Source organism: Oncorhynchus masou, chromosome 6 (assembly GCF_036934945.1).
Source record: "Oncorhynchus masou masou isolate Uvic2021 chromosome 6, UVic_Omas_1.1, whole genome shotgun sequence".
Taxonomy (NCBI): Eukaryota; Metazoa; Chordata; class Actinopteri; order Salmoniformes; family Salmonidae; genus Oncorhynchus; species Oncorhynchus masou.
The window spans coordinates 5,080,666-5,096,511 of NC_088217.1; the positions used below are offsets into that span (position 1 = coordinate 5,080,666).

General features: G+C 48.1%; 1 protein-coding gene across 10 annotated transcripts in view; it reads left to right on the forward strand.

The window, feature by feature from the left end:
* The first annotated feature begins 200 nt into the window (after positions 1–200).
* The window catches only part of atp2b2 (ATPase plasma membrane Ca2+ transporting 2), a 215,511-nt gene continuing 199,865 nt past the window's right edge, over positions 201–15,846 (forward strand). For 3 of the 10 annotated variants that reach the window (XM_064967440.1, XM_064967445.1, XM_064967441.1), the window contains exon 1: positions 202–1,421. In XM_064967440.1, coding sequence (XP_064823512.1) covers positions 1,217–1,421 — 205 coding nt within the window. In that variant the 5' untranslated portion in view covers positions 202–1,216. Of the gene's footprint in view, positions 1,422–15,846 lie in introns of all 10 variants that reach the window. The other 7 variants (XM_064967444.1, XM_064967442.1, XM_064967447.1 and 4 more) reach the window with 5 other exon arrangements.

Sequence of the window (15,846 nt, forward strand, 5' to 3'; positions counted from 1 at the left end):
TATATAAAGTGAATATATATAAAGTGAATGTTTCTCTCTCTGGGCTCTGCTATGCTGTGGTGTGTGCTGCTGGCGTCAGAGCACTCACTCTGCGCAGCTCCCACTGCAGTCGCAGGCAGCCTCCCTCCTCTCCGTTCTGTCCTCATTTCTCTCTCTCACACACGATGCGGCTCCGCTCCACTGGCAGCCTGGGCTCTCACTCTCCTCTCTCATCCCCGGTACGACCGCTCCGTGTTGCTTCTCTCTCTTCTCACTGCCACTGACATAGACTCACAGAGCTAACGCCTGCTACACTCTCATCCTTCTCTCTCTCTCCCTGTCTCCTTCTCTCTCGCTTTCTCTCTCTTTCTCTCGTTCTCTCTCTCTTTCTCTCACTCTCTCTTTCTCTTTCTCGCTTTCTCTCTTTCTCTCTCTCTCTCTTTCTCTTTCTCTCTTTCTCTCTTTTTATCTCTCTCTCTGTCTCTCTCTCTCTCTCTCTCTCTCTCTCTCTCTCTCTCCTCTCTGTCTCTGTCTCTCCTCTCTGTCTTTCTTTCTCTCTCTCTCTCTCTCTCTCTCTCTCTCTCTGTCTCTCTTTCCTCTCTCTATCTTTCGCTCTGTCCCCCTCTCTCTCTCTCCTCTCTCTCTCTCTCTCTCTCAGAAGGAGTAATGAAGAGGACCACCATGTAGACAGAATGCAGACATTGACAGACTGCAGACGGAGATAGAAGATAGAAGAAGCAGAATGGGAACATGCATCTGGAGCGGCTCCCGATTGACCCACAGTAACAGAAGACCAGAAGGGATCGTTATTCTCCTGTGGACGTACGTCGCTCCTCTCGCTGCTCCTCTCGCTGCTCCTCTCGCTGCTCCTCTCGCTGCTGGTCTCACTGGTCTAGCTGGTGTTAGTGTTCTCTGGATGGTCGTATGGTCTTCTCTCCACACTGTCGCTGACTGAGGGATCTCAGCCTGTCTCTGTATCTCAAAGTGACAACAGGATTTAGCTCTCCCTCTGTCTGTCGGTGGGCGCTGCAGCATCTGTCTCTCTCTCTCTCTCGGGTGGTTTTCACCAGTATCGCCGGTATTGCCGGGCGCATTCCAGTGGCATTCATCCCTCTTCCTCTCTTCATTTCGAGAATCCCTCTCTCTCTCAACCCACACAACGCCCTCGTAAAGCTTTGTCTGAGGTTTGTACTCCTTCCTCGTCGAGTTACTGAGCAATACTAGCTAGTCAGTCATCATGGGGGACCTGACCAACAGTGATTATTACTCTAAGAACCAAAGAAACGATGTCAGCAGTAACCACGAGGGGGGCTTTGGGGTCTCGGTCATGGAGCTGCGTGAACTCATGGAGCTGAGAGGCAGCGAGGCAGTGGTTAAGATCCAGGAGGAGTACGGGGACATGGACGGGCTCTGTCAACGGCTCAGAACATCACCCACAGAAGGTGAGTCACACGACTTCACACCGGCCTCCGGGCTTGATGAGTGTTTGTGTTTGTTAATGATTGTGTGTGTGTGTGTGTGTGTGTGTGTGTGTGTGTGTGTGTGTGTGTGTGTGTGTGTGTTAATGACCAGCCAAATCAAAATGTATTGTTCACATACACATATTTAGCAGATGTTATTGTGGGTGTGTAGAGCTCCAACAGTGCAGTATCTAACAATTCATAACAAAAAAAGTACAAGTAAAAGAATTAAGAAACTACCGTTCAAAAGTTTGGGGTTACTTAGAAATGAAATAAAGAAAATAAATAAATAAATAACATCAAATTGATCAGAACTACAATGTTACGCAGAAGGATCCGCCCCTAAGACACTGCATCGCGTGTGCTAGCTGTGCCACGAGAGACTCTGGGTTCGCGCCCAGGCTCTGTGCAGCCGGCCGCGACCGGGAGGTCTGTGGGGCGACCCACAATTGGCCAGCGTCGTCCGGGTTAGGGAGGGCTTGGCCGGTAGGTATATCCTTGTCTCATCGCCCAACAGCGCCTCCTGTGGCGGGCCGGGCGCAGTGCGTGCTAACCAAGGTGGCCAGGTGCGCGTTGTTTCCTCCGACACATTGGTGCGGCCGGCTTCCGGGTTGGAGGCGCGCTGTGTTAAGAAGCAGTGCGGCTTGGTTGGGTTGTGTTTCGGAGGACGCATGACTTTCGACCTTCGTCTCTCCAGAGCCCGTACGGGAGTTGTAGCGATGAGACAAGATAGTAACTACTAACAATTGGATACCACGAAATTGGGGAGAAAAAGGGGTAAATAAAAAATAAAAGTATAAATATTAGATCCAGCAATGTCTGAGTGGCATTGACTAAAATACAGTAGAATATAATAGAGTATATACATATGAGAATATGAGTAAAGCAGAAATACAGTAGAATATAATAGAGTATATACATATGAGAATATGAGTAAAGCAGAAATACAGTAGAATATAATAGAGTATATACATATGAGAATATGAGTAAAGCAGAAATACAGTAGAATATAATAGAGTATATACATATGAGAATATGAGTAAAGCAGAAATACAGTAGAATATAATAGAGTATATACATATGAGAATATGAGTAAAGCAGAAATACAGTAGAATATAATACAGTATATACATATGAGAATATGAGTAAAGCAGAAATACAGTAGAATATAATACAGTATATACATATGAGAATATGAGTAAAGCAGAAATACAGTAGAATATAATAGAGTATATACATATGAGAATATGAGTAAAGCAGAAATACAGTAGAATATAATAGAGTATGAGATTAGTAAAGTTATGTAAACATTATCGAAACATTATTAAAGCAGACACTGATTCCAAGGCTATTTATATAGGGCAGAGGTCTTTTTTAACATGGCGACCTACCAAAAGGCAAAGAAAGGCCTCCTGTGGGGATGGGGACTGAGATTTATTTATTTTATTTAAACATTTAGTACAAAATCTAGAACAAAACACACATCACCACAAGAGAGAAACCACTACATAAAGAGAGACCTAAGACAACACAACACTACATAAAGAGAGACCTAAGACAACACAACACTACATAAAGAGAGACCTAAGACAACACAACACTACATAAAGAGAGACCTAAGACAACACAACACTACATAAAGAGAGACCTAAGACAACACAACACTACATAAAGAGAGACCTAAGACAACACAACACTACATAAAGAGAGACCTAAGACAACACAACACTACATAAAGAGAGACCTAAGACAACAACATAGCAAGGCAGCAACACATGACAACACAGCATGGTAGCAACACAACATGACAACAACATGGTAGCAACACAACATGACAACAACATGGTAGCAGCACAAAACATGTTAGCAGCACAAACCATGGTACAAACATGATTGGGCACAGACAACAGCACAAAGGGCAAGAAGATAGAGACAACAATACATCACAGAAAGCAGCCACAACTGTCAGTAAAAGTGTCCATGATTGAGTCTTTGAAATAAGAGATTGAGATAAAACTGTCCAGTTTGAGTGTTTGTTGCAGCTCGTTCCAGTCGCTAGCTGCAGCGAACTGAAAAGACAAGTGACCCAGGGATGTGTGTGCTTTGGGGACCTTTAATAGAATGTGACCTCTAAGCTGCGTAACCGAGTGGAAGCTGGGTATTTAACAGTCTGATGGCCTTGAGATGGGAAACTGTTTTTCAGTCTCTCGGTTCCAGCTTTAATGCACCTGTACTGACCACGCCTTCTGGATGATAACTGGGTGAACAGGCAGTGGATAGGGTGGTTGTTGTCATTGATGATCTTTATGGCCTTCCTGTGACATCGGGTGCTGTAGGTGTCCTGGAGGGCAGGTAGTTTGCCCCCGTTGATGCCTTGGGCAGACCTGATTACCATCTGGAGAGCCCTGTGGCTGTGGGTGGTGCAGTTGCCGTACCTGGCGGTGATACAGCCCGATAGGGTGCTCTCAATTATGCACCTGTAAAAGTTAGTGAGGGTTATAGGTGACAAGCTGTTGCACCTTCTTCACCTTCTTCACCACACCGTCTGTGTGGGTGGACCATTTCAGATCGTCAGTGATGTGTACTCCGAGGAACTTCAAGCTTTCCACCTTCTCCACTGCGGTCCTGACGATGTGGATATGGGGGTGCTCCCTCTCCTGTTTTCTGTCCACGATCATCTCTTTTGTCTTGTTGATGTTCAGTGACAGGTTATTTTCCTGACACCACACTCCGAGGGCCCTCACCTCCTCCCTGTAGGCTGTCTAGTTGTTGTTGGTAATTAAGCCACTGTAGTGTCGTCCGCAAACTTGATGATTGAGTTGGAGGCTTGCATGGCCACGCAGTCATGGGTGAACAGGGAGTACAGGAGAGGGCTGAGAACGCACCCTTGTGGAGCCCCAGTGTTGAGAATCAGCGAAGTGGAGGTGTTGTTTCCTAACTTCACCACCAGGGGGCGACCCGTCAAGAAGTCCAGGACTTAGATGCACAGGCCCCGAGCTTAATGATGAGCGTGGATGGTACTATGGTGTTAAATGCTGAGCTATAGTCAATGAATTCTTACATACAGTTGAAGTCAGAAGTTTATATACACCTTAGCCAAATACATTTTAAACTCAGTTTTTCACAATTCCTGACATTTAATCCTAGTAAAAATTCCTTGTCTTAGGTCAGTTAGGATCCCTACTTTATTTTAAGAATGTGAAATGTCAGAATAATAGTAGAGAGAATTATTTATTTCATCACATTCCCAGTGGGTCAGAAGTTTACATCCACTCAATTAGTATTTGGTAGCATTGCCTTTAAATTGTTTAACTTGGGTCAAACCTTTCGGTTATCCTTCCACAAACTTCCCACAGCAGGAATTTTGGCCAATTCCTGCTGACAGGGCTGGTGTAACTGAGTCAGGTTTGTAGGCCTCCTTGCCCGCACACGCTTTTTCAGTTCTGCCTACCAATTTTCTATAGGATTGAGGTCAGGGCTTTGTGATGGCCACTCCAATACCTTGACTTTGTTGTCCTTCAGCCATTTTGCCACAACTTTGGAAGTATGCTTGGGCTCAATGTCCATTCGGAAGACCCATCTGCGACCAATCTTTAACTTCCTGACTGATGTCTTGAGATGTTGCTTCAATATATCCATATAATTGTCCTACCTCATGATGCCATCTATTTTGTGAAGTGCACCAGTCCCTCCTGCAGCAAAGCACCCCCACTACATGACTCCGCCACCCCTGTGCTTCATGGCTGGGATGGTGTTCTTCGGCTAGCAAGCCTTTTTCCTCCAAACATAACTATGGTCATTATGGCCATTTTGGTCATTATTTTTGTTTCATCAGACCAGGGGACATTTCTCCAAAAGTGCGATCTTTGTCCCCATGTGCAGTTGCTTGCTGAGCGGCCTTTCAGGTTATGTCGATATAGGACTTTTACTGTGGAGTTTGCATTTTTCGCACCAAAGTACTTTCATCTCTAGGAGTCAGAACACGTCTCCTTCCTGAGTGGTATGATGGCTGCATGGTCCCATGGTGTTTAAACTTGCGTACTATTGTTCGTACAGATGAACGTAGTAACTTCAGGCATTTGGAAATTGCTCCCAAGGATGAACCAGACTTGTGGAGGTCTACATTTTTTTTCTGAGGCCTTGGCTGATTTCTTTTGATTTTCCCATGATGTCAAGCAAAGAGGCACTGAGTTTGAAGGTATGCCTTTAAATACATCCACAGGTACACCTCCAATTGACACAAATTATGTCAATTAGCCTATCAGAAGCTTTAAAGCCATGACATCATTCTCTGGAATTTTCCAAGCTGTTTAAAAGGCAGTCAACTTAGTGTATGTAAACTTCTGACCCACTGGAATTCTGATACAGTGAATTATAAGTTAAATTATCTGTCTGTAAACAATTGTTGGAAAAATTACTTGTGTCATGCTCAAAGTAGATGTCCTAACCAACTTGCCAAAACTATAGTTAGTTCACAAGAAATTTGTGGAGTGGTTGAAAAACAAGTTTTAATGACTCCAACCTAAGTGTACGTAAACTTCCGACTTCAACTGTAGGTATTCCTCTTGTCCAGATGAGATAGGGCAGTGACTAGTACGATGACGATTGCATAATCTGTAGATCTATTGGGGCGGAAAGCAAATTGAAGTGGGTCTAGGGTGTCAGGTAAGGTAGAGGTGATATGATCCTTAACTAGCCTTGCAAAGCACTTCATGATGACCTTAAGTGACTACCCTCACACTGACCTCATGCTGCTAGCTGCACTACCCTCACACTGACCTCATGCTGCTAGCTGCACTACCCTCACACTGACCTCATGCTGCTAGTTGAACTACCCTCACACTGACCTCATGCTGTTAGTTAAACTACCCTCACACTGACCTCATGCTGCTAGTTGAACTACCCTCACACTGACCTCATTGACCCAGGAAACAGCAGAGGGAGCACGCACCCATCTACTTCGTCTGTGGATCTATTGGGGCGGAAAGCAAATTGAAGTGGGTCTAGGGTGTCAGGTAAGGTAGAGGTGATATGATCCTTAACTAGCCTTGCAAAGCACTTCATGATGACCTTAAGTCAGTGCTACGTGGCGATAGTCATTTAGTTCAGTTACCTTTGCTTTCTTGGGTACAGAACCAATGGTGGACATCTTGAAGCATGCGGGGACAGCACACTGGGATAGGGAGAGATTGAATATGTCCGTAAACACTCCAGCTAGCTGGCCTGCGCATGCTCTGAGGATGCGACTAGTGATGCTGTCTGGGTCAGCAGCCTTGCGAGGTTTAACGCATAGAACACAGTCTGATGTTACATAGAACACATATAACATAGAACACAGTCTGACGTTATGTAGAACACAGAACACAGTCTGATGTTGCAGAGAACACATAGAACATAGAACACAGTCTGACGTTATGTAGAACATAGAACACAGTCTGACGTTATGTAGAACACAGAACACAGTCTGATGTTGCATAGAACACATATAACATAGAACACAGTCTGTTGTTACATAGAACACATAGAACACAGTTTGATGTTACATAGAACACATAGAACACAGTCTGATGTTGCAGAGAACACATATAACATAAAACACAGTCTGACGTTATGTAGAACACAGAACACAGTCTGATGTTGCATAGAACACATATAACATAGAACACAGTCTGATGTTACATAGAACACATAGAACATAGAACACAGTCTGACGTTATGTAGAACACAGAACACAGTCTGATGTTGCATAGAACACATAGAACATAGAACACAGTCTGTTGTTACATAGAACACACAGAACACAGTCTGATGTTGCAGAGAACACGTAGAACGCAGTCTGTTGTTACATATAACACAGTCTGATGTTACATAGAACACAGCCTGATGTTACATAGAACACATAGAACACAGCCTGATGTTACATAGAACACGTAGAACACAGCCTAGCCACGCTTCTTAAGATCCGCCAGCTTAACCTGGAAGCCAGCCGCACCAATGTGTCGGAGGGAAACACCGTTCACCTGGCGACCGGAGTTGCTATGGCAAGATGAGTCAATTTAAGCCCCCCCCCCGGACAAACACTCCCCTAACCCGGAAGACGCTGGGCCAATTGTGTGACGTCCTATGGGACTCCCGGCCACAGACGGTTGTGGCACAGATCGGGATTGAACCCGGGTCTGTAGTAACGCATCTAGCACTGCAGTGCAGGACCTTAGAGGCCCCAATTCTGTGATAATTTATTTGATCTCATGAAATGTGGAACGAACACTTTTACTTGTCACGTTTATTATTTTTGTTCAGGGTAATATGAGTGGCCTGGATTTACATGTATTATGTTACGTTTAGTCAATGAGACCAGGCTGAGAATAAGGTATCATTATTGACAAGGTTGTTACACATCACTGGCCCCGCAGCTTGCCATGTAACATGAGAGGGAGAGGAGAGGACAGCAGAGAGATGCGGCTCGTCACGTCCAAAATGGCACCCTATTTCATATATACTGCACTAACATAGGGAACACCGTAAGGCTCTTGTTAAAAGCAGTGTACTATCTAGGGATTATGGTGCTCTTTTGGGACGATGGTGTGTCCAGCTCTCCTCCTCTCCTCTCGGCCCCTTCAGTAGACATGACTTCTAGGTCAGCTGGTGATACCAGCAACGCTGACACTAAAAGTGTGTCCCAAATGACACCCTATTCCCTACATAGTGCACTTCTGTTGACCATATCCATATGGCACTATATAGGGAATAGGGTTCTATTTGGGACGCACCCTGAGACTACTTGGTTCAATAAATACTACGCACACTCTTGGTTCCAAAAGGGTTCGGTGGCTGTCTCCATAAGAGAACCCTTTTTGGATACTGGTAGAACCTTTTGGGTTCCACGTAGAGCCCCTTTTGGTTCCAGGTAGAACCATATGGGTTCCATGTAGAACCCTTTTGGGTTCCACGTAGAGCCCTTTCTATAGATGGTTCTACCAGGAACCAAAAAGGGTTCTTCAAATGGTTATCTTATGGGGACAGTCGAAGAGAACTTTTAGGTTCCAGATAAACTTTGTTGTATTATAATATTTTAAGAAGGTCCTGAATATGCGTGTGTGTGTGTGTGTGTGTGTGTGTGTGTGTGTGTGTGTGTGTGTGTGTGTGTGTGTGTGTGTGTGTGTGTGGCGGTGAAGTAAATCCACAGAGCATGTGACGATCTGGGTTATTCTCATGACAGGGAAACCAATCTGTCAACATGCTCCGGTAACATGGTCATCATATATTATGAATCCCAAGGGGTCCGGACTACTTTTCTACTGAATGGACAGTATCTCGTGGGCCTCTCACACTCCAGCCTCTTCCAGTCCAGCCCACCTTCTCCCAGCCCACCTTCTCCCATCCCATTCTCTCCCAGCCCATTCTCTCCCAGCCCATTCTCTCCCATCCCATTCTCTCCCAGCCCATTCTCTCCCAGCCCATTCTCTCCCAGCCCATTCTCTCCCAGCCCATTCTCTCCCAGCCCATTCTCTCCCAGCCCATTCTCTCACAGCCCAGCCCATTCTCTCCCAGCCCATTCTCTCCCAGCCCATTCTCTCCCAGCCCATTCTCTCCCAGCCCATTCTCTCCCAGCCCATTCTCTCCCAGCACAGCCTCTCCCAGCCCATTCTCTCCCAGCCCATTATCTCCCAGCCCATTCTCTCCCAGCCCAGCCCATTATCTCCCAGCCCATTCTCTCCCAGCCCAGCCCATTCTCTCCCAGCCCATTCTCTCCCAGCCCAGCCTCTCGCAGCCCATTCTCTCCCAGCCCATTCTCTCTCAGCCCATTCTCTCCCAGCCCAGCCCATTATCTCCCAGCCCATTCTCTCCCAGCCCAGCCCATTATCTCCCAGCCCATTCTCTCTCAGCCCATTCTCTCCCAGCCCATTCTCTCCCAGCCCATTCTCTCCCAGCCCAGCCTCTCCCAGCCCATTCTCTCCCATCCCAGCCCATTCTCTCCCAGCCCATTATCTCCCAGCCCATTCTCTCCCAGCCCAGCCCATTCTCTCCCAGCCCATTCTCTCCCAGCCCATTGTCTCTCAGCCCATTCTCTCCCAGCCCAGCCCAGCCCATTATCTCCCAGCCCATTCTCTCCCAGCCCAGCCCATTATCTCCCAGCCCATTCTCTCCCAGCCCATTCTCTCCCAGCCCAGCCTCTCCCAGCCCATTCTCTCCCAGCCCATTCTCTCGCAGCCCATTCTCTCGCAGCCCATTCTCTCCCAGCCCATTCTCTCGCAGCCCATTCTCTCCCAGCCCATTCTCTCCCAGCCCATTCTCTCCCAGCCCATTCTCTCCCAGCCCATTATCTCCCAGCCCAGCCCATTCTCTCCCAGCCCAGCCCATTATCTCCCAGCCCATTCTCTCCCAGCCCATTATCTCCCAGCCCAGCCCATTCTCTCCCAGCCCAGCCCATTATCTCCCAGCCCATTCTCTCCCAGCCCATTATCTCCCAGCCCAGCCCATTCTCTCCCAGCCCAGCCCATTCTCTCCCAGCCCATTCTCTCCCAGCCCATTCTCTCCCAGCCCAGCCTCTCCCAGCCCATTCTCTCCCAGCCCATTATCTCCCAGCCCAGCCCATTCTCTCCCAGCCCATTCTCTCCCAGCCCAGCCCATTATCTCCCAGCCCATTCTCTCCCAGCCCATTCTCTCCCAGCCCATTCTCTCCCAGCCCATTCTCTCGCAGCCCATTCTCTCCCAGCCCATTCTCTCCCAGCCCATTCTCTCCCAGCCCATTATCTCCCAGCCCAGCCCATTCTCTCCCAGCCCAGCCCATTATCTCCCAGCCCATTCTCTCCCAGCCCAGCCCATTCTCTCCCAGCCCATTCTCTCCCAGCCCAGCCTCTCGCAGCCCATTCTCTCCCAGCCCATTCTCTCTCAGCCCATTCTCTCCCAGCCCAGCCCATTATCTCCCAGCCCATTCTCTCCCAGCCCAGCCCATTATCTCCCAGCCCATTGTCTCTCAGCCCATTCTCTCCCAGCCCAGCCCATTATCTCCCAGCCCATTCTCTCCCAGCCCAGCCCATTATCTCCCAGCCCATTCTCTCCCAGCCCAGCCTCTCCCAGCCCATTCTCTCCCAGCCCATTCTCTCGCAGCCCATTCTCTCGCAGCCCATTCTCTCCCAGCCCATTCTCTCGCAGCCCATTCTCTCCCAGCCCATTCTCTCCCAGCCCATTCTCTCCCAGCCCATTCTCTCCCAGCCCATTATCTCCCAGCCCAGCCCATTCTCTCCCAGCCCAGCCCATTATCTCCCAGCCCATTCTCTCCCAGCCCAGCCCATTCTCTCCCAGCCCATTCTCTCCCAGCCCATTCTCTCCCAGCCCATTCTCTCGCAGCCCATTCTCTCCCAGCCCATTCTCTCGCAGCCCATTCTCTCCCAGCCCATTCTCTCCCAGCCCATTCTCTCCCAGCCCATTCTCTCCCAGCCCATTATCTCCCAGCCCAGCCCATTCTCTCCCAGCCCAGCCCATTATCTCCCAGCCCATTCTCTCCCAGCCCATTATCTCCCAGCCCAGCCCATTCTCTCCCAGCCCAGCCCATTATCTCCCAGCCCATTCTCTCCCAGCCCAGCCCATTCTCTCCCAGCCCAGCCTCTCCCAGCCCATTCTCTCCCAGCCCAGCCCATTATCTCCCAGCCCAGCCCATTCTCTCCCAGCCCATTCTCTCCCAGCCCATTCTCTCCCAGCCCATTCTCTCCCAGCCCATTCTCTCCCAGCCCATTCTCTCCCAGCCCATTCTCTCCCAGCCCATTCTCTCCCAGCCCATTCTCTCGCAGCCCATTCTCTCCCAGCCCATTCTCTCCCAGCCCATTCTCTCTCAGACCAGCCCATTCTCTCCCAGCCCATTCTCTCTCAGACCAGCCCATTCTCTCCCAGCCCATTCTCTCTCAGACCAGCCCATTCTCTCCCATCCCATTCTCTCGCAGCCCATTCTCTCCCAGCCCATTCTCTCCCAGCCCAGCCCATTAACTCCCAGCCCATTCTCTCCCAGCCCAGCCCATTCTCTCCCAGCCCATTCTCTCTCAGACCAGCCCATTCTCTCCCAGCCCATTCTCTCTCAGACCAGCCCATTCTCTCCCAGCCCATTCTCTCCCAGCCCATTCTCTCCCAGCCCAGCCCATTCTCTCTCAGACCAGCCCATTAACTCCCAGCCCATTCTCTCCCAGCCCATTCTCTCCCAGCCCATTCTCTCCCAGCCCATTCTCTCCCAGCCCATTCTCTCTCAGACCAGCCCATTATCTCCCAGCCCATTCTCTCCCAGCCCATTCTCTCCCAGCCCAGCCTCTCCCAGCCCATTCTCTCCCAGCCCATTCTCTCCCAGCCCATTCTCTCCCAGCCCATTCTCTCTCAGACCAGCCCATTAACTCCCAGCCCATTCTCTCCCAGCCCAGCCCATTATCTCCCAGCCCATTCTCTCCCAGCCCATTCTCTCTCAGACCAGCCCATTCTCTCCCAGCCCATTCTCTCTCAGACCAGCCCATTCTCTCCCAGCCCATTCTCTCCCAGCCCATTCTCTCCCAGCCCAGCCCATTCTCTCCCAGCCCATTCTCTCCCAGACCAGCCCATTCTCTCCCAGCCCATTCTCTCCCAGCCCATTCTCTCCCAGCCCATTCTCTCCCAGCCCATTCTCTCCCAGCCCATTCTCTCCCAGCCCATTCTCTCTCAGACCAGCCCATTCTCTCCCAGCCCAGCCCATTATCTCCCAGTCCATTATCTCCCAGCCCATTCTCTCCCAGCCCATTCTCTCTCAGACCAGCCCATTCTCTCCCAGCCCAGCCCACTCTACACCCACATAGACCTAAATGCTGTATAGTCTTAGAAAAAAGGGTTCCAATTGGGTCGCCACAGGAGAACCCTTTTTGTTTCCAGGTAGAACCCCAAGTGAAAAATATTCTACATGGAACCCAAAAGGGCCCTACGTGGAACCCGAAAGGTTCTAACTGGAACCAAAAGGGTTTTTATCTGGAACTATATAGAACAACGTAAGCCTCAACAGACTGCAAATTCGTAACATATTGTACGTATTGGATGATGGACATCCATTAATTAATGCAAACCATATAAAACATATCATATCACATAACATATCATACTAAATGGAGGGAGACAGATTTACATTTACTATGTAACGTCTACCCCTGAGGCTAGGTTGGAATCTCACGTACATTATGTTCCTACACAATAGGAATATGATTCTATTTGGGACACAGGTCTAGAAACACAGACAGAGACAAAGGAACACTGTTTAGAAGACAAGACAATAAGAGTGGTGTCTGTTAATATGCCAGCAGTGTATTTATTATAGATCCCCATTAGTTCCTGCCAAGGCAGCAGCTACTCTTCCTGGGGTTTATTATGGAGCCCCATTAGTTCCTGCCAAGACAGCAGCTACTCTTCCTGAGGTTTATTATGGATCCCCATTAGTTCCTGCCGAGGCAGCAGCTACTCTTCCTGGGGTTTAATATGGATCCCCATTAGTTCCTGCCAAGGCAGCAGCTACTCTTCCTGGGGTTTATTATGGATCCCCATTAGTTCCTGCCGAGGCAGCAGCTACTCTTCCTGGGGTTTATTATGGAGCCCTATTAGTTCCTGCCAAGACAGCAGCTACTCTTCCTGGGGTTTATTATGGATCCCCATTAGTTCCTGCCGAGGCAGCAGCTACTCTTCCTGGGGTTTATTATGGATCCCTATTAGTTCCTGCCGAGGCAGCATCTACTCTTCCTGGGGTTTATTATGGATCCCCATTAGTTCCTGCCGAGGCAGCAGCTACTCTTCCTGGGGTTTATTATGGATCCCCATTAGTTCCTGCCAAGGCAGCAGCTACTCTTCCTGGGGTTTATTATGGATCCCCATTAGTTCCTGCCGAGGCAGCAGCTACTCTTCCTGGGGTTTATTATGGATCCCCATTTGTTCCTGACAAGGCAGCAGCTACTCTTCCTGGGGTTTATTATGGATCCTCATTAGTTCCTGCCAAGGCAGCAGCTACTCTTCCTGGGGTTTATTATGGATCCTTTTTAGTTCCTGCCAAGGCAGCAGCTACTCTTCCTGGGGTTTATTATGGATCCTCATTAGTTCCTGCCAAGGCAGCAGCTACTCTTCCTGGGGTTTATTATGGATCCTTTTTAGTTCCTGTCAAGGCAGCAGCTACTCTTCTGGGGTTTATTATGATCGTCATTATTTCCTGTCAAGGCAGCAGCTCCTCTTCCTAGGGTTTATTATGGACCCCCATTAGTTCCTGTCAAGGCAGCAGCTACTCTTCCTGGGGTTTATTATGGACCCCCATTAGTTCCTGTCAAGGCAGCAGCTACTCTTCCTGGGGTTTATTATGGACCCCATTATTTCCTGCTGAGGCAGCAGCTACTCTTTCTGTGGTTTATAATGGATCTCCATTATTTCCTGCCGAGGCAGCAGCTCCTCTTCCTGTGGTTTATTATGGATCCCCATTAGTTCCTGCCGAGGCAGCAGCTACTCTTTCTGTGGTTTATAATGGATCTCCATTATTTCCTGCCGAGGCAGCAGCTCCTCTTCCTGTGGTTTATTATGGATCCCCATTAGTTCCTGCCGAGGCAGCTGCTACTCTTTCTGTGGTTTATAATGGATCTCCATTATTTCCTGCCGAGGCAGCAGCTCCTCTTCCTGTGGTTTATAATGGATCTCCATTATTTCCTGCCGAGGCAGCAGCTCCTCTTCCTGTGGTTTATTATGGATCCCCATTAGTTCCTGCCGAGGCAGCAGCTACTCTTTCTGTGGTTTATTATGGACCCCATTATTTCCTGCTGAGGCAGCAGCTACTCTTTCTGTGGTTTATAATGGATCTTCATTATTTCCTGCCGAGGCAGCAGCTCCTCTTCCTGTGGTTTATTATGGATCCCCATTAGTTCCTGCCGAGGCAGCAGCTACTCTTTCTGTGGTTTATAATGGATCTCCATTATTTCCTGCCGAGGCAGCAGCTCCTCTTCCTGTGGTTTATTATGGATCCCCATTAGTTCCTGCCGAGGCAGCTGCTACTCTTTCTGTGGTTTATAATGGATCTCCATTATTTCCTGCCGAGGCAGCAGCTCCTCTTCCTGTGGTTTATAATGGATCTCCATTATTTCCTGCCGAGGCAGCAGCTACTCTTCCTGGGGTTTATTATGGATCCCCATTAGTTCCTGCCGAGGCAGCAGCTACTCTTCCTGGGGTTTATTATGGATCCCCATTAGTTCCTGCCGAGGCAGCAGCTACTCTTCCTGGGGTTTATTATGGAACCCCATTAGTTCCTGCCGAGGCAGCAGCTACTCTTCCTGGGGTTTATTTGGATCTGTTTTTACTGCTGCTTCCTGTTTATTATCTGTGCATAGTCACTTTACCCCTACCTACATGTCAATATTTCCTCTATTAACCTGCACATTGACTCGCAATCCCTTGTGTCTAGTTATTGCTATTTTTTTGTTGCTTTTTAAAAAAAACTTTCGTTTTTATAATTTTTTGTGAATATTTTTGTGCTTTTAAAAAAACTCTTCCTCTTTGGTTAAGGGCTTGTAAGTAAGCATTTCATGGTAAGATCTACACATGTTGTATTAATGTGACAAATAAAATGTGATTTGAATAGTCATAGCTCTATGAAGTACTGTGTGCCTCCCATAGTCTGTTGTGGACTTGGGGGTTGTGAAGAGACCTCTGGTGACATGTATTGTGGGATATGCATGGGTGTTGAGCTGAGCTCATGGGTGTCTGAGATGTATACTAGTAGTTTAAACAGACAGCTCAGTTCAACATGTCAATACCTCTTAAAAAACAAGTAGTGATGAAGTCAATTTCTCCTCTACTTTGAGCCATGAGAGATTTACATAAATATTATGTTAGCTCTCCATGTACATTCAAAGTGCCAGACATGCTGCCTTGTTCTGGGCCAATTGTAATTTTCCTAAGTCCCTCTTTGTGGCACCTGCCCACACGACTGAACAGTAGTCCAGGTGTGACGAAACCAGGGCCTGCAGGACCTGCCTTGTTGATAGTGTTGTTAACATTACATTTACATTTAAGTCATTTAGCAGACGCTCTTATCCAGAGCGACTTACATTAAGAAGCTAGAAACTAGGGGCTGTAGGACCTGCCTTGTTGACAGTGTTGTTAATAAGGTAGAAACTAGGGCCTGTAGGACCTGCCTTGTTGACATTGTTGTTAAGAAGGTAGAAACTAGGACCTGTAGGACCTGCCTTGTTGATAGTGTTGTTAAGAAGGCAGAGCAGCACTTTTATTATGGACAGACTTCTCCCCATCTCAGCTCCTGTTGTATCAACATGTTTTGTCGCAGTCATTTCAGTCCCTGTAGTAGCTGACGTGTATGGTGTTGAGTCCTCCACATACATAGAAACACTGGCTTTACTAAGAGCTAGTGGCAGGTCATTAT